Here is an 18,242-nt window from a genome sequence, read left to right as displayed (position 1 = left end):
CTACCCTTGCTTTTTACCCAAAGCAAATCTAATGTGGGTAAAGGTGACCATATATCTTAGATTCCTGTCTACCAACAGCTTTTTCTCCTGACCCATCCATACTCTCGTTTTAGCCAAATGTGCTTCTTCTCCTAGTTGGTAAAGGAGAATAAGCCTCTGCCACGCACTCCTGACGGTGACTTTACTCCAAGGCAATAAAAGATTTGGGAATTGAAAGTCAACATACCTGATTGTTCTTTCCCCTATTAGAAAAGGGAGGTCCCCCCACCTCCATGCATAGTAAGTGCCCATGCCACCAAACATTCTGGTTAAGCCTGTATAACAGGAATTTGCTCCAAGAGGTTGGCCACAACTTTATTATTGATAGCCTATCTTTAGGATATCCATCAATATCTGATCGGTGTGGAGACGACAATCGCCACCTCCGCCAATCAGCTGTTAATGGCGGCAGTTGGATATTTCAGATGCTGCTGGAGCACAGCAGCTCCATAATTTCTATAGTGGTTGCGGCCAGGTACTGTAAATCCAGGGGTGGATTTGATTTTCTCGGCTGCGGCCAATATGATTCTGATGTATTCCGGCAGCATCTTTTGCCTGCCGTGGTTAACAGCTGATCATTCGATAAAATTAAGCCGAATCCCTCCGATTCAAGTGGGATGGGTTTACCATCTAATGTGTTGGGGGCCTCCCAACAAATTATGTTAGGGGACACAAGGAAATGGAGATTTAATATTTAATTGTCTGATACTTTCGTTTCACGGGGAGATAAGCCGCTACCAGATAATTTTGGCAGCAGTTATTTTATAGATAGTTTATCCAACAGCTAATGTCTATAGCAGTGTTCCTCAACACAAGTCCTCAAGAGCCACCAACAGATTATGGTTACCGGATTTCCTTAGTATGGGACAGGTGATGGAATTGTAATTTGTGCAATACTAAGGAAATCCTGAAAACATGATCTGTTGGTGGCTTTTAAGCACTGGAGTTAGGGAACACTGGTCCATGGCCAGCTTTACTCTTTGAAACCACTCTGGAGGTGGAAAAGTTCACGACTATGAATCAAGAGTTCTATGTTATCTACACTGAGTAAGAACGTAATTCAATACTATATTTGCCAACATTTGGAATGCCGATTTTGAGACACTTAAGCCTCACACACTCCATACACCCACTTTGATAAACCCTGCCCCTCTATGGTCTGGTTCTTGGGACCAGCCCTGTTCATTCAGGATGATTGCCAATCATGGCACTGATTGCAATGAAAGTTAAATTTTTTTTGAAGTGAGTTTGTTTGTGTTTTAGTGGAGTTTTCCTTTAATAAATTAATGGACTTCTTAGTAAACAAACTTTCATTTTTTCTAAACCTTCTCTAGAAATTATAATATTTAGGCTCCATTTAGACCCTTGTCTTCAGTCATTCTTGTAATTTTACAATGGATACTTGTCAATCCTGAGTGAATCCAATTCTTTTTAAAGGGTCAGTCTAAGTTCTGGTATTTTGGAACATCAAGAATAGTTTAGTCTTCAGCATTCTAATTACCGTAAATAAATAAAAAAGAAATTTGAATAACTTCATAAAACATCATAACTTCATAAGTCAATGGGCTCTGACAAGCATACTCTTAAAAATGTGCGTCCAACAAAGTTCTCATGTCTCCTTATAAAAAAAAATCTGTAATATTGGCATGAAGAGTCATAATCGGATTAGTTACTGTGGTCCAACGTAAATCTTTGCTAAACCTGTATTTTTTTCATTTAAATTATCTTCTAATATCTTATGTCACAATAGTAAAGTCTGGGATCTCCAACCACTAAGAGTTTCCTAAATGAAATAGTTGTATAAAGTAATGCTGGAAATCTGACAACTCAGTCATTGACTGAATGGATTTTTTACTGGATTTTCTCGTTTAAAGGGGCAGTATACAGACACGCCTTGCATACCTTTTTAATTAGAAGTCCTGCCCTATAAACAAAACAGAAAAATGCTAAAGTGTGTGTCAGTTGTGTACTTTTGCAGAGATGATGTGCTGGCTAGCCTGAGGGAGATTCCTCAGCTGTGAGAACCTAGATGGGCAAGAATTTGCAACTTATTGGCTTTGTAAATGTTGAACAATGCAGAAATTACGCCCTGTTATAAGCTGTTTTAAAAGCTAGCCGAACTCCCTTATTCTGTATGACCCAGATCTCATATAATCAGCTTTTTATGTTGAATGAATTTTTTTTTTTCTGTGTGTGTGTGTGTGTACACACACACACACCTCACAAAATTAGAATATCAATAAGCTTATTCCAATTGTTCAATACAAAACATGAAACTCATGTATTAGATAGTCAATACAAATAGCAAACAGAGTGATCTATTTCAAGTGTTTATTTCTGTTAATGTTGATTATTATGGCTTACAGCCAATGAAAATTCAAAAGCCATTATCTCAGTAAATTAGAATAAATTAGAATACTTTATAACACCAGCCCGAAAAAATGATTTTAACATCCAAAATGTTGGCCTTTTGAAATGTATGTTCAGCAAATGTACTTAATATTTGGTCGGGGCTCCTTTTGCATCAATTACTGCATCAATGTGGCATGGCATGGAGGTGATCAGTCTGTGGCACTGCTGAGCTGTTATGGAAACCCAGGTTGCTTTGATAGCAGCCTTCAGCTTGTCTGCATTGTGGGGTCTGGTGTCTCTCATCTTCCTCTTGACAATAACTCAGATTCTCTATGGGGTTAAGGTCAGACGAGTTTGCTGGCCAATCAAGCACAGTGATACTGTTGTTTTTAAACCTGGTATTGGTATTTTTGGCAGTGTGGACAGGTTCCAAGTCCTGCTGGAGAATGAAATTTCCATCTCCAAAAAGCTTGTCACCAGAGGGAAGCATGAAGTGCTCTAAAATTCCCTGGTAGTCGTGTGTGAAGTATCCACAATCAATGATGGTTTGGGGGCCATGTCATCTGCTGCTGTAGGTCCACTGTGTTTTATCAAGACCAAAGTCAGCGCAGCCGTCTACCAGGACATTTTAGAACACTTCATGCTTCCCTCCGCCGACAAGCTTTTTGGAGATGGAAATATCATTCTCCAGCAGGAGATGGCACCTGTCCAAACTGCCAAAAGCACCAATACCTGATTTAAAAACAACAGTATCACTGTGCTTGATTGGCCAGCAAACTTGCCTGACCTTAACCCTTATCTGACATATGACGTACTATCTCGTCGAGGTGGGGTGGGCCCGTATAACCACCGATGGGATAGTATGTCATATGCGATCGGCCGCGCTCACGAGGGGAACGCAGCCGGGTGTCAGCTGACTATCGCAGCTGACATCCGGCACTATGCTCCTGGCACATGACCCCCGAAACACAGCGATCAAACATGATCGCAGTGTTCCTGCGGTATAGGAAAGCATTGCGCAGGGAGGGGGCTCCCCTGAGACCCTCGGAGCAACGCGGTGTGGTCGCATTGCTCCGATGGTCTCCTACCTCCTTCTCCCTGCAGGCCCCGGATCCAAAATGGCCACGGGGCTGCTACGGGGTCCTGCAGGGAGGTGGCTTACCAGCGCCTGCTCAGAGCAGGTGCTGGTAAGCCTGCAGCCCTGCCTGTCAGATCGCTGATCAGACACAGTGCTTTGCAAAGTGTCAGATCAGCGATCCGTCACTATATAGTGATGTCCATCCCCTTGGGCAATGTTATAGTGTAAAAATAAAAAAAATTCCTAAATAAAGAAAAAAACAATATTGTTCCCATAAATACATTTCTTTATCTAAATAAAAAAAAAAAAAACAATAAAAGTACACATATTTAGTATCGCCGCATCCGTAACAACCCGACCTATAAAACTGTCTCACTAGTTAACCCCTTCAATGAACACCGTAAAAAAAAAATTAGACTAAGAATAAAGCGATGCAAAAATAATAATTTTTTATATAAAATAGTTTTTATCGTATAAAAGCGCCAAAACATAAAAAAATATATATAAATGAGAGATCGCTGTAATCATACTGACCCTAAAAATAAAACTGCTTTATCAATTTTATGATATGCAGAATGGTATAAATGCCCTTTCCCCCCCCCCCCAAAAAAAAAAAAAGAAATTCTTGAACAGCTAGTTTTTGGTCATTCTGCCTCACAAAAATCGGAATAAAAAGCGATCAAAAAATGTCACATGCCCAAAAATGGTACCAATAAAAACGTCAACTCGTCCCACAAAAAAACAAGACATCACATTACTCTGTGGACCAAAGTATGGAAAAATTATAGCTCTCAAAATGTGGAGACGCAAAGCCTATTTTTTTGCAATAAATAGCATCTTTTACTGTAACAAACCTGCTATAAAAATAAATCAAACCCCCTTCATCACCCCCTTAGTTAGGGAAAAATAATAAAATTAAAAAAAATGTATACATTTCCATTTTCCCATTAGGGTTAGGGCTATTGCTAGGGTTAGGGCTGGGGTTGGGGTTAGGCTTGGGGCTAGGGTTGGGGCTAGAGTTGGAGTTAGGGCTAGGGTTAGGGTTGGGGCTAGGGTTAGGACTAGGGTTAGGGCTAGGGTTGGGGCTAGGGTTAGGGCCAGGGTTAGGACTAGGGTTAGGGCTAGGGTTAGGGTTGGGGCTAGGGTTAGGGTTGGGGCTAGGGTTGGGGCTAGGGTTGGGGCAAGGGTTGGAGCTAGGGTTGGAGCTAGGGTTGGGGCTAGGGTTAGGACTAGGGTTAGAACTAGGGCTAGGGTTGGGGCTAGGGTTAGGGTTGGGGCCAGGGATAGGACTAGGGTTGGGGCTAGGGTTAGGGTTGGGGCTAGGGTTGGGGCTAAACTTAGGGTTAGGGTTGGGGCTAAAGTTAGGGTTTAGATTACATTACGGTTAGGATTAGGGTTAAGGGTGTGTCAGGATTAGGGGTGTGGTTAGGGTTATGGTGGGGATTAGAGTTAGGGGTGTGTTGGATTTAGGGGTGTGGTTAGGGTTGGGATTAGAGTTAGGGGTGTGGTTGGGGTTAGGGGTGTGGTTGGGATTAGGGTTAGGGGCATGTTTGGGTTAGGGGTGTGGTTATGGTTATGGTTAGAGTTGGGATTAGGGTTAGGGGTGTGTTTGGGTTAGAGTTTCAGTTAGAATTGGGGGTTTCCACTGTTTAGGCACATCAAGGGCTTTCCAAACGCGACATGGCGTCCTGTTATGATCTGGTGGCCTGGGAGCAGCATGAGACGAACTCTGGAGAAGGTGGTCCCTGTACTGACCGCAGACCCTGAACCTAGCAGCGCAACTAGAAGTAGCCGTGGGGGGTACCTAACACTCCCTAGACCCCTCGGCACAGCCTAAGATCTAACTACCCCTAAAGACAGAAACAGGAAACCTATCTTGCCTCAGAGAAAATCCCCAAAGGATAGATAGCCCCCCACAAATATTGACTGTGAGAGGAGAGGGAAATAACATACGCAGATATGAAATCAGATTTTAGCATAGGAGGCCATACTAGCTAAAAAGAAAGAACAGAACAGAGCACTATGCGGTCAGTATAAAGACACTAGAAAATATCCACCACAGAAGATACGAATCACCACATCTGACTAAAGACATGGGGGGTATATCTGCATCTCCAGAGAAATAGCTAGGCTGCAAAAATCCTTCACAGACAAAACTGGACAAGACAAAAACATGAATATGCACAGAACTATAAGGTCCACAGCAGGTGGACAGCAAAAACAAAGCCAGGACTTATCTTTGTAGAAAAGCACAGCAAACTGGAGAGACCAGCAGGGTAGTGAATCCTGCAAAAACAATGACAACTGGCACTGACTAAAGAGTCCTGCAAAGCTATATATCCCAGTCAGTTTTGCAATTAGTAGATACACATGTCCACTCCTGCAGTCCAGGCACAACTGCATTACCATCTACAACCACCGGAGGGAGCCCAAAAGCTGAATTCACAACAGCATCCGATCTCAACTCCAGCCAATTCTGTGTTGAAAAAGTAAAACAGTGCTCCTTCCCTTCCGAGCTCTCCCGTGCACCTAAACAGGAGTTTACCCCAACATATGGGGTATCAGCGTACTTGGGACAAATTGGACAACATCTTTTGGGGTCCAATTTCTCGTTACCCTTGGGAAAATAAAAATTTGGGGGGCTAAAAAACCCTTTTTGTGGGAAAAAATTATTTTTTATTTTCACGTCTCTGCGTTATAAACTGTAGTGAAACACTTGGGGATTCAAAGCTCTCACTAAACATGTAGATAAGTTATTTGGGGGTCTAGTTTCCAATATAGGGTCACTTGTGGGGAGTTTCTACTCTTTAGGTACATTAGGGGCTCTGCAAATGCAATGTGACGCCTGCAGACCATTCCATCTAAGTCTGCATTCCAAACAGCGCTCCTTCCCTTCCAAGCTCTGCCATGCACCCAAACGGTGGTTTCCCCCCCACATATGGGGTATCGGCGTACTCCAGACAAATTGGACACCAACTTTTGGGGTCCAATTTCTCCTGTTACCCTTGGGAAAAAAACAAAACTGGGGGCTAAAAAAATTTTGTGAAAAAAAAAAAAGTTTTATTTTCACAGCTCTGCGTTATGAACTGTAGTGAAACACTTCGGGGTTCAAAGCTCTCACAACACATCTAGATAAGTTCCAAAGGGGGACTACTTTCCAAAATGGTGTCACTTGTCGGGGGTTTTAATGTTTAGTCAAATCAGGGGCTCTCCAAACTCAACATGGCGTCCCATCTCAATTCCAGTCAATTTTGCATTGAAAAGTCAAACGGCGCTCCTTCCCTTCCGAGCTCTGCCATGCGCCCAAACAGTGGTTTACCCCATATATCGGGTATCGGCGTACTCAGGACAAATTGCACAACAACTTTTGGGGTTCAATTTCTTCTGTTACCCTTGAGAAAATAAAAAATTGTGGGCGAAAAGATCATTTTTGTGAAAAAATATGATTTTTTATTTTCATGGCTCTGCATTATAAACTTCTGTGAAGCACTTGGTGGGTCAAAGTGCTCACCACACATCTAGATAAGTTCCTTAGGGGGTCTACTTTCCAAAATGGTGTCACATGTGGGGGGTTTCAATGTTTAGGCACATCAGGGGCTCTCCAAATGCAACATGGCTTCCCATCTCAATTCCAGTCAATTTTGCATTGAAAAGTCAAACGACGCTCCTTCCCTCCCGAGCTCTGCCATGCGCCCAAACAGTGGTTTACCCCCACATATGGGGTATTGTCGTACTCAGGACAAATTGTACAACAACTTTTGGGGTCCATTTTCTCCTATTACCCTTGGTAGAAAAAAACAATTTGGAGCTGAAGTACGGTAAATTTTTTTGTGAAAAAAAGTTAAATGTTCATTTTTTTTTAAACATTCCAAAAATTCCTGTGAAACACCTGAAGGGTTAATAAACTTCTTGAATGTGGTTTTTAGCACCTTGAGGGGTGCAGTTTTTAGAATGGTGTCACACTTGGGTATTTTCTATCATATAGACCCCTCAAAATGACTTCAAATGAGATGTGGTCCCTAAAAAAAAAAAAAAAATGGTGTTGTAAAATTGAGAAATTGCTGGTCAACAAAAAAAAAATTTTGGTTCCAAAATTGTGCTGATGTAAAGTAGACATAAGGGAAATGTTACTTATTAAGTATTTTCTGTGACATATCTCTGTGATTTTAAGGGCATAAAAATTCAAAGTTGGAAAACTGCAAAATTTTCAAAATGTTCGCCAAATTTCCATTTTTTTCACAAATAAATGCAGGTAATATCAAAGAAATTTTACCACTATCATGAAGTACAATATGTCACAAGAAAACAATGTCATAATCATGTGCATCCGTTGAAGCGTTCCAGAGTTATAACCTCATAAAGGGACAGTGGTCAGAATTGTAAAAATTGGCCCGGTCATTAACGTGCAAACCACCCTTGGGGGTAAAGGGGTTAACCCCGTGGGAATCTATGGGGTATTGTTAAGAGGAAGATGAGAGACATCAGACCCAACAATGCAGATGAGTTGAAGGCTGCTCTCAAAGCAACTTGGGCTTCCATAACACCTCAGCAGTGCCACAGACTGATCACCTCCATGCCACGCAGCATTGATGCAGTAATTGATGTAAAAGTAGCCCCGACCAAGTATTGAGTGCATTTACTGAACATACATTTTAGTAGGCCAACATTTTGGATGTTAGTCATTTTTTCAAGCTGGTGTTAATTTACTGAGATAACTGCTTTTATGTCTTCATTGGCTGTAAGCCATAATCATCAACATTAACAGAAATAAACACGTGAAATAGATTATAATGTACAGTATATGTGTGTCTTGGACTGACCACTAGGTCTACTATTCAACAACTCAACCTAAACTATGAAGACACAAAAGAGAATAGTAAAACCAAAAACACTCAGTTTGAAAAAATGTTGCAGTAATCCGCAAGTGCTAGTAAAAGATGTAAAATACAGGGTATTTGGTTGATACGTTTTTTGCAAAAAATGTATACTAAGCTGCTCTACCAATCTTCACGGTATACCCTTATCAGAGCAGTCCTAACTAATGTATGCAATCCCTATCTGATGTATTTAAAAACCTGATCATCTGTATATAACCTGTGTGAACAGGGCTCAGAGAGGAAAGATCCATGTGTGCATACAGGGTAGAACAGCTTTTGTGCAGATAGCCCAAGAGGAGTGGTGGAACTCCCCAGTCTTGTAGACACAAGAGAACAATTATGGAAACAGGAACACATGGGCTACTTGCACAGTGAACAAGTCTGTATGATCATGTTCACACACCACCAAGAAACCTGAAGACACAAAAGAGAATAGTAAAACCAAAAACACTCAGTTTGAAAAAATGTTGCAGTAATCCGCAAGTGCTAGTAAAAGATGTAAAATACAGGGTATTTGGTTGATACGTTTTTTGCAAAAAATGTATACTAAGCTGCTCTACCAATCTTCACGGTATACCCTTATCAGAGCAGTCCTAACTAATGTATGCAATCCCTATCTGATGTATTTAAAAACCTGATCATCTGTATATAACCTGTGTGAACAGGGTTCAGAGAGGAAAGATCCATGTGTGCATACAGGGTAGAACAGCTTTTGTGCAGATAGCCCAAGAGGAGTGGTGGAACTCCCCAGTCTTGTAGACACAAGAGAACAATTATGGAAACAGGAACACATGGGCTACTTGCACAGTGAACAAGTCTGTATGATCATGTTCACACACCACCAAGAAACCTGAAGACACAAAAGAGAATAGTAAAACCAAAAACACTCAGTTTGAAAAAATGTTGCAGTAATCCGCAAGTGCTAGTAAAAGATGTAAAATACAGGGTATTTGGTTGATACGTTTTTTGCAAAAAATGTATACTAAGCTGCTCTACCAATCTTCACGGTATACCCTTATCAGAGCAGTCCTAACTAATGTATGCAATCCCTATCTGATGTATTTAAAAACCTGATCATCTGTATATAACCTGTGTGAACAGGGTTCAGAGAGGAAAAATCCATGTGTGCATACAGGGTAGAACAGCTTTTGTGCAGATAGCCCAAGAGGAGTGGTGGAACTCCCCAGTCTTGTAGACACAAGAGAACAATTATGGAAACAGGAACACATGGGCTACTTGCACAGTGAACAAGTCTGTATGATCATGTTCACACACCACCAAGAAACCTGAAGACACAAAAGAGAATAGTAAAACCTCTGCTCTGATAAGGGTATACCGTGAAGATTGGTAGAGCAGCTTAGTATACATTTTTTGCAAAAAACGTATCAACCAAATACCCTGTATTTTACATCTTTTACTAGCACTTGCGGATTACTGCAACATTTTTTCAAACTGAGTGTTTTTGGTTTTACTATTCTCTTTTGTGTCTTCAGGTTTCTTGGTGGTGTGTGAACATGATCATACAGACTTGTTCACTGTGCAAGTAGCCCATGTGTTCCTGTTTCCATAATTGTTCTCTTGTGTCTACAAGACTGGGGAGTTCCACCACTCCTCTTGGGCTATCTGCACAAAAGCTGTTCTACCCTGTATGCACACATGGATCTTTCCTCTCTGAACCCTGTTCACACAGGTTATATACAGATGATCAGGTTTTTAAATACATCAGATAGGGATTGCATACATTAGTTAGGACTGCTCTGATAAGGGTATACCGTGAAGATTGGTAGAGCAGCTTAGTATACATTTTTTGCAAAAAACGTATCAACCAAATACCCTGTTATTTACATCTTTTACTAGCACTTGCGGATTACTGCAACATTTTTTCAAACTGAGTGTTTTTTGGTTTTACTATTCTCTTTTGTGTCTTCAGGTTTCTTGGTGGTGTGTGAACATGATCATACAGACTTGTTCACTGTGCAAGTAGCCCATGTGTTCCTGTCAACCTAAACTATGTCTGTATGATAAGTCCCAAGACACATCAATTTATGCACAACAAGAACTAGATAGATGCAGGACACATAAATGCACTAATAATAAAAAAAGCTTTATTGAATCAATAGAAAGATTTATCACATGTATACTATGATTAAAAACTCTACACATAATTGAAAAAAAATAATTTCCTCAAAGAAATAAAACTACCTAATTAGTGATGAGCGAACGTGCTCAGATTAGGTGTTATCTGAGCATGCTTGTGTGCCAAGAGTATCTTCGCCATGCTTGAATACTATGTTCAATTCCCCGCGGCGGCATGTCTCGCAGCTAGTCGACAGGCACAACACATGCAGGGATAGCTTAACAAACAGGCAATCCCTGCATGTGTTGCAGAAAAAAGCCATGAGACATGCAGCCACGGGGACTCAAACATAGTATTCGAGCACGGCGAAGGTACTCTATTGGCACACAAGCATGGTCGGAAAACAACTAATCTGAGCATGCTAAGTCATCACTCTACCTAATAGAAAACCAACTGCAGAATTCCATTAACACAATAGGATTAAGCAATCACCATATAAGAAAACATAAACCCAATATATATTGTCTTATATTGTGACTTCTTGGATCAATATTTTCTTACATGGTGGCTATTTGATCTTACTGTGTTCTGGAACTCTGCAGTTGGTTTTCCATTTGCTTCTGATCCCCTGAATACCCTGATCAGGTAGCCTGTGCTCCCTCTTTTTCTTTCTTGGACAGTCTTTTTACTCTGTGTAGAGTTTTTAATCATCTGACCTAATATTTGACAAAAGTCTTTTAATTGATTAAAGTTTATTTTTAATATTGTTGTTAGTGTATTTCTGTAGTCCTATATATGTAGTTGATATCATGTGTTTCTGTTCTCCTGGACTGGCCCACAGGAGAACAGGTAAATCCATCGGTGGGCCTCCCTATATGAACAGTGCTGGGCACAGTACATTTAATGAAACATATGCAGCAGAGGCAGCAGGCAGTATCATATTTATTTAACAAAGTCTACGTTATTTTGTGGAGGTGTGGGCTGAAATTACAATGTGGTTTGCTACTGCTCTTTTATGCATCTTCCATCTCTGGCCAATAATATTTTCATATTAATGAAGACTGGGTCCCCAGAATCAATGTTACTAGTGGGCCCTTGGAACCGCAGTCCAACTCTGGCCACATGGATTTAGGACTAACAGATGGACTCATGCCCTGTTTGTTTCTATTAAATCAATGTTTGAGCATGCTGAAATCTGAACATTAAAGGAAATCCAAGAATGTAGTGCTTCCTCCAAAAAGGTGATATTAATGAACAGGAGTGGCACACCGATTTTACTCCAAACAATGGTATTATAATAAAACAATAATGGCAATACAATTTATTAAAACACAACGGATTTGGAGTGCAATCTTTAAGATGAATATTATCCTTCGTATCTTACACTGTATGTCATTCAGGCGTTCCCGATCGGCATTCCTTCATCCTTCTTTAGGAGTCTTGCTGCAGTCCAAACTAATTGATATAGTCAGGTAATTCTCCACATATCATTAATGTCACATAGTATCGATCAAAATCATCAGGGGGTATAGCACTACGTAATTTCAGATCATTTTACATGATTTACACCTTTTTAGAGTTCTGAATTGGTGTAGGTGGGTTTGGATTTGAACAAAGTTTTACAAACATCCCTCTAACAACTGGCTAGATGTATCTACAGAGTCTACACTCAAAACTCATCCTTTGCTTGGGGCCACCCTCATTTGCTGCAATAATCCGGCTGCTTGTTCATCAATTCAGCCACTATAATCCGCTATGAACCCTATCTTGGGTAATCCACTTTTCCCCTCTGGAATAGTTGAAGGCCTTTTTCGCTCCTGGTTTAAAAATGGCTATTTTAAAGTGACACATTTTGGAAAAGGACACTTGTGGACTTCAAAGGAACACCTTCAGGACCTTGTGACGCCTTCGCCCTTATGATACTGGAGAATTGGTCAACTTTCTCCATTCTCTCTCATCTAGAGCCTTCTATAAAAATGATAAAACAATTTTTGAGGTGGAATTTTCCAACACTGGGCCCCTTAAAGGGAATCTGTCACCCCTTTTTTTTCGATTTTAAATAAAAATATGGTTCAATTGTGCATGAGCTCTGCATTACAGCTGTGCCTTTCATATCCCCCGATTCCCCACCTTTGCTGAGAAAATACCTTTGTAAACTCTCCGTTTTCCTATGTAAATTACTGGTCCGATGGGCAAGGCTTATTCGCTGTTTCTCCCCACCTCCTGCCTTGCTCTACGCATTAATTTTTCTTCCCTGCGTTAGTGTTGTTTTCTTGCGCATTGAAGTGGCCTCTCGTGCATGCGCAGTATGTTTTGCCCAACAGTGGGCAAAGCATAAAAATCATTATTGCGAGTGCGCCATTTTACATTACGTTCTGTGCCCCGGAAGTCTTGCCATGCAAGGGGGCATAGAATGTAAAGAAAAATGCGAACGCATGCGCAATAGTGATTTTATGTTTTGACCACAATTGGGCAAAGCATACTGCGCAGGAGCTGTGGCCAATTCAATGCGCACGCCCCGAAACTGTACGGGATCTGTGCTATTCACAGATCTCATTACGTCGAGAATGCCGAGGAGCGGGGGGGGGGGGGAGAAACAGCGAATAAGCCCCGCCCATCGGACCGGACCAGTGTAATTTACATAGGAAAACGGAGAGATTACAAAGGTATATTCTCAGCAAAGGTGGGGAATCGGGGGGTATGAAAGGTACTGCTGTAATGCAGAGCCCATGCACAATTGAACCATATTTTTATCTCAAATCGAAAAAAGGGGTGACAGACTCCCTTTAAGACATAATTTGTCATTCCCATATTCCCTTCTGATTGAACGCCTGGACCAGTCTAAAGCACAATTCCAGACCCAATGGGAGAGAGATCTGGGTTGTACCTTGACAAGGGATCAGTGGTGGCGTATCTTCACACTGACACATAAATCATCCATCAGCTCTCGATTTCAGGAGGCTGGCTATAAACTACTATCTCAATGGTATCTGGTCCCAACTTACCTACACTCTGTTTCCAGATGCTAGTCCCATGTGATGGAGATGTGGAGAGGAAGAGGGTGACCTATCACATATTTCCTGGACCGGCAAACTCCTTTCTCCTTACTGGAGAAAAGTACCACCAGTGATTCATAAATGCACTGATCTTATTTCAGACCTTGACCTGGCTCTCATCCTTCTTCATCACGGTGATATCCCTTTGAAAACTTATTAAAACTCGATAATGAGACATTTGATTACGTCTGCTAAAGCTTGCGTTCCTTTGATATGGAAAAGTGATACCACCCCGACAATCTGGTTTTCCAAAATAAAAAAGATCGTGTTAATGGAGGAGCTCACCTCCACCAACAATAATTCCCATGATAAATTTTACAGAACATGGTTCTATTGGCTGGAGTTTAGATCTTCCTCTTATTACCTTGACCTCATAGGGGAAAACGAAGCCCTCTCTTTGACGTTCCCCTCTCCCTTCTTGTGTGTATTTTTGGTTTTGGTCCATCTTCTTATCTTGCATTTTTTTTCTTATCCCCCTCGCTCATCTACATTAATATGTAATGTAAGTTTGAGATGCCTACGCTCATAATCACATGTTGAACCAATGGACAACCAGTGACTCTACCTTGGATTGTGTTGACCTTTCTTTATCTTGTTTTAAATGGTGTGAAAATATTGTTTATTTTCACGTGGCCTTGTTTGTCTCACTATTTAGGCCTCTGTTTGAATTTGTATTCACTTTTGCATAACTCAATAAAGATACAATTTATTTAAAAAAAAAAAACACAAAGCGTTTTGGTTATGAACAGCCTTCATTAGGTGTAAGGTGAAATCTGGGCATTAGAAAAGAAGGGAGAGTAGGTGAGCTTTGATATCACCTATTGTGAATGGTGGATCCTGTGTTATCTACTGTATATAGAGGTGTTATCAGTCATTGTACAGGAGGAGGAGGTGAGCTGTGACATCACCTATTGTGAATAGTGGATCCTATGTTATCTACTATATATAGAGGTGTTATCCTCCATTATAATCCTGTCTGTGATGATGGTGAAACTCCTGAAAAATGTGTAGACTTATTATCTCTTGGCCATTTAAAAAAAAAAAATACATTTAAGGGTATGCACTCATGATGTCTTTTTCAAGCAGGTACAATATGAAACCTAGCCAGAATGAAGCAGTAAAATGATTGAACATATGCACTGCAATGTCAAAACGACTTTCTGTCCATATATATTTAGTCTTTTCATGCCTCTTTTAACCACTTCAGGCTTCAAAAGACCTGCCTTGGAAGCCACTCACTATATTATACATACAAGTTAAAAAAATAAATTAAAAAAGCCACAAAGAATTACATGAAGGATAGTGAAAAAGTTGTATCAAGGAAAAACACAGCTGGTGTTTCCTCAAGCGTCTCCGCAGCATCTTCTGATGATACTTTCTGCCCTGTAGTCCTCTATGGCGTCCACTTGGTCGAGAAACAGTGATTTGCTTTGTTGATTGTGCTTTGTCTCAAAAGACTTGTGTTCTCCAATTTTCCTTTTAAATCTATTTTTTCACCTTAGGTGTGAGTTTAAGAAGTCGTACCAAGGGAAGACTTCCAGTTCCAATGGTGATCTTGCCATTTATGAAGCATGGTGATCTGCACACCTTCCTACTGATGTCCCGCATTGGGGAAGAACCTATTGTAAGTCTTTGAAGAGTCTTCATATTTATGGTCCAGTTTGTTCTTGGTTATACATTGTGGATTTATTGTGATAGTGAATCTCAAGATATTGGTGACTTGGATACTCCATGTCTACCACCTAGAATTTTACTTCGGGAACGAACACCACCTGCATTATTTGCATCTACAATGAACATGATATAACATCTGAGCACATTCAGGACATCAACATTTTTGTATCCCATCAAGTATCTGTCTGCAATTTCTAGTAGTGGCACAGAAAAAAAACAATTGTGTGTATCATGCCTTATCCAATACGGATGTTTATGGGATAAGGCGCCATCCACACAATTCCTCAGTTTCTCCGGAGTGACTGGCGGCTCACCACCATTCATCTATTCACATACACTTTTGGATCTTATCCTCCCAGGATAACTCCATCATACATTGGTGGACACAGTAAAAAAAATAAAAGGGCCCTGTGCAAGAACAAGAATATTTTCCAAGTACTGTCCCATGTTTTCCACAGACCCACAGACTTGCATTGCTGATTGTGATCCAGCATTAGGATCAAAATCAGACACGTCACCAATTTTTTTTGGAACATGTGTACTCGAGCACTCGTCTGATATAATCAATCATGTGTACAACTTTTATAAAAGTTATTGTTCACTTGTTTTTCTACTGCAAACACAGAAACATTTGAATAGATGCTCACAAAAAGCTGGGCAATTTGTTAACTTTCTAGGGAAATTAGACATGCTTAGAAATGTTAATATAAATATATTTTATTTTCTATCACATAACATAGCCTTGACACTGTGATGTTACCGTTTTAAGTAAATCTTCTTTTACTAATTATTGACCATTTATGAAGAGTGTGGAAAAATCTTGGCTTGCCGACTGCACAGAACTGCAAAAAAATATATTATTATTTTAGTAAATGGGTATTTTTTTAGAGCAATATCCAGTCCATGTACTAAACGGATGCAGGTCTGCAATACTAAAAGTGTAAGTGGGTGGGTAGATCATGTAAATGGAGAAGAGGTGAGGGCGTTGGGAGAATTGGCAATGAAAATAAATATATATATATATATTAGTCTGAGGTGTATATTTCTTCACAGACTCTTCCAATCCAAACCTTAGTCCGTTTCATGATTGACATCTGTAGTGGGATGGAATATCTGAGTTCCAAAAGTTTTATACACCGGGATCTTGCCACCCGCAACTGCATGTGAGTATCCACGTTCAAGGTGATCGGGATGGTAGAAGCTGGAAACTACAGGTTTAGTTTGCATGTTGAAACATCGATTAACTTTTATTTGGGGAATGAATGCACTGTGAATGAATTGAATTTTTATTACATGATAATCTGTGTTCTAAAATAGCAGATGTAGAACAGAAATGGGGTTAGCAGATAAAGATAGAAATACCGGTAGATCAGGAAAACCAGATGTTTGCACTTTCAAACCTGTAGATGTGATTTTTAAATTCAGGTTAATTGGTCATGATAAGTCTCATCCCATTCCGCAAATCTCAGTTCGAGGAAAAATTATGTATTTTTTTCTCTATGCCAATATTATAAAATAATAGATTTACCAATCACTTCTCGTTATTAAAATTAGTGCAAATTGCTTGTAATTCTGCAAAATAAAATAACTGCTAGTGGTGCATTCAGAACTAATGTACTAATTTATTCCCCTGCAGGGCTGATAGCATATGGGGTTTGGCAGTAACACCATTTGCCACAGGATAAAAATATTTTTTTTTGCCTGAAGCAGAGTAGTTGTAAGGACCATATTTCCTGAAATGCGGAGTGCCATAAGGCACCATATGGCAGCTGATCTGTACACGTTTAGATTGATGTTGTTCGATGCATATGTGTGAGGCTGTGCTGCTTTATTGAATAAGTCAGTTTCTAATACAGAAGCAATTTAGGAGCCTTGTGACCATAAATCCTTATTCTGTTACATAGAGGTAAGATTACTTTTGTCCAATTTCCATGGTGTCGAGATATGTGCATATGAAAGATATAACGTGGATGGGATATGAAGCACAAATGTCATTTTATAAGACACCAATCTCTTGTCTGAGACAAGTTGGCAGAGGGATACATGCCATGCTGATCACTAGAACAGCAAGTGTTCGATGAAGAGCAAGAGAGAGAGAGGAAATTAGCTGCTTCTAAATCATTAACCCTCATTTGTGACTGCCCAAAGCCGTGCTGTGCAGAGAGCCCCAGCATAAACCGTGCACCTGAACCCACAGCCGTGTCCAGACCAGACTAGTCAATTATCCTGGGCTATTGTCCAGTCCTGAGCCATCCTCTGTCTTACTAGAACAAGGGAAGAGTCATAAAGCGGCTGTTAGGTTCACTATGTGAAATGCGTTGGTACAGAAGGTAGGTGAATGACATGGGAAATGGGTAGTAGAGGTACTGGAAGCTGCAGGCAGACAGCAGAGGTACTGCAGGCAGACAGAGGAGGTACTCGAAGCTGCAGACAGCAGAGGTACTGGAAGCTGCAAGTAGACAGCAGAGGTACTGGAAGCTGCAGGCAGAGAGCAAAGGTACTGGAAGCTGCAGGCAGACAGCAGAGGTACTGGAAGTAGCAGGCAGACAGCAGAGGTACTGGAAGCTGCAGGCAGAGAGCAGAGGTACTGCAGGCAGACAGCGGAGGTACTCGAAGCAGCAGACAGCAGAGGTACTGGAAGCTGCAGGTAGACAGCAGAGGCACTGGAAGCTGCAGGCAGAGAGCAGAGGTACTGGAAGCTGCAGGCAGACAGCAGAGGTACTGGAAGTAGCAGGCAGACAGCAGAGGTACTGGAAGCTGCAGGCAGAGAGCAGAGGTACTGGAAGCTGCAGGCAGACAGAGGTACTGGAAGCTGCAGGCAGACAACAGAGGTACTGGAAGTCGCAGGCAGACACAAAACGTCCTGGAAGACTGTAAACGGAACTATGCACAGACAAACTAAAAGTTTAGAGCAAGACACATTTGCAGGTGTGTGTCTGGGTGAGTCTTATATAGGCCCAGACAGATGATAACATGGGATCACACCAGGCCATCTGCAAAGCCTGACTTGGGGCACAACAGAGTTTAGCTGACCTGGATGAGGAAAGCAAAGCACGGATCTGGGACAGGTGAGTAACAACGGCACTGAG

The 18,242-nt window shown here is 41.0% G+C and overlaps 1 protein-coding gene across 1 annotated transcript in view; it reads left to right on the top strand.

Annotated features, from left to right (window-relative positions):
* The window catches only part of TYRO3 (TYRO3 protein tyrosine kinase), a 287,406-nt gene that overhangs the window by 234,162 nt on the left and 35,002 nt on the right, over window positions 1-18,242 (top strand). Inside the window, exons 15-16 of the mRNA XM_069732534.1 lie at window positions 14,982-15,103; window positions 16,207-16,316. Coding sequence (XP_069588635.1) covers window positions 14,982-15,103; window positions 16,207-16,316 — 232 coding nt within the window. The remainder of the gene's footprint in view (window positions 1-14,981; window positions 15,104-16,206; window positions 16,317-18,242) is intronic.

The sequence above is a fragment of the Ranitomeya imitator genome, chromosome 1 (genome assembly GCF_032444005.1).
Source record: "Ranitomeya imitator isolate aRanImi1 chromosome 1, aRanImi1.pri, whole genome shotgun sequence".
NCBI classification, from domain to species: domain Eukaryota; kingdom Metazoa; phylum Chordata; class Amphibia; order Anura; family Dendrobatidae; genus Ranitomeya; species Ranitomeya imitator.
The sequence above is the reverse complement of the archived record's forward strand: the minus strand, read 5'-3'. Positions and strand labels throughout refer to the sequence as shown.